Below are 355 nucleotides of genomic sequence, written 5' to 3'. Positions count from 1 at the left end.
CCTGCCAGCCTCCCGTGTTGCTGCACGATCCACGTCACAGGGCCCAGGAGAGCAAGCGCTTGGCCTGGAGAAGGAAGGAGAGGTGGGCATGATTAATGATAATTTGGCTTATATTGGACAGTTTTAGATCTATTTCCTTTATTTATGCACTAATTACTATTTTTAATAATTAAATGGTATAAAACTACTATTCAAGCCCATTCAAGTCTGCTAATTACTGACACTCATAAACTTTGGTTTATAAATCAAACCAGAATAAACTGCAATTACCTTCAGTTAGTCCAGCATTACACACACATATATATTTATATGTATATAAGTACTAGTGCTAATTAGTGTCTTCAATTAGAACTTA

At 36.3% G+C, this 355-nt stretch overlaps 1 protein-coding gene across 1 annotated transcript in view; it reads right to left on the bottom strand.

Moving 5' to 3' along the window:
• LOC119591430 (nucleoporin NUP188 homolog) overlaps window positions 1-355 on the bottom strand; it is a gene marked incomplete in the record, with an annotated part of 23587 nt that overhangs the window by 5634 nt on the left and 17598 nt on the right. The window contains 1 exon segment of the mRNA XM_037940171.1: window positions 1-64. Coding sequence (XP_037796099.1) covers window positions 1-64 — 64 coding nt within the window.

This window comes from Penaeus monodon, chromosome 28 (genome assembly GCF_015228065.2).
Source record: "Penaeus monodon isolate SGIC_2016 chromosome 28, NSTDA_Pmon_1, whole genome shotgun sequence".
Taxonomy (NCBI): domain Eukaryota; kingdom Metazoa; phylum Arthropoda; class Malacostraca; order Decapoda; family Penaeidae; genus Penaeus; species Penaeus monodon.
This window is presented reverse-complemented; position numbering and strand designations above follow the sequence as displayed.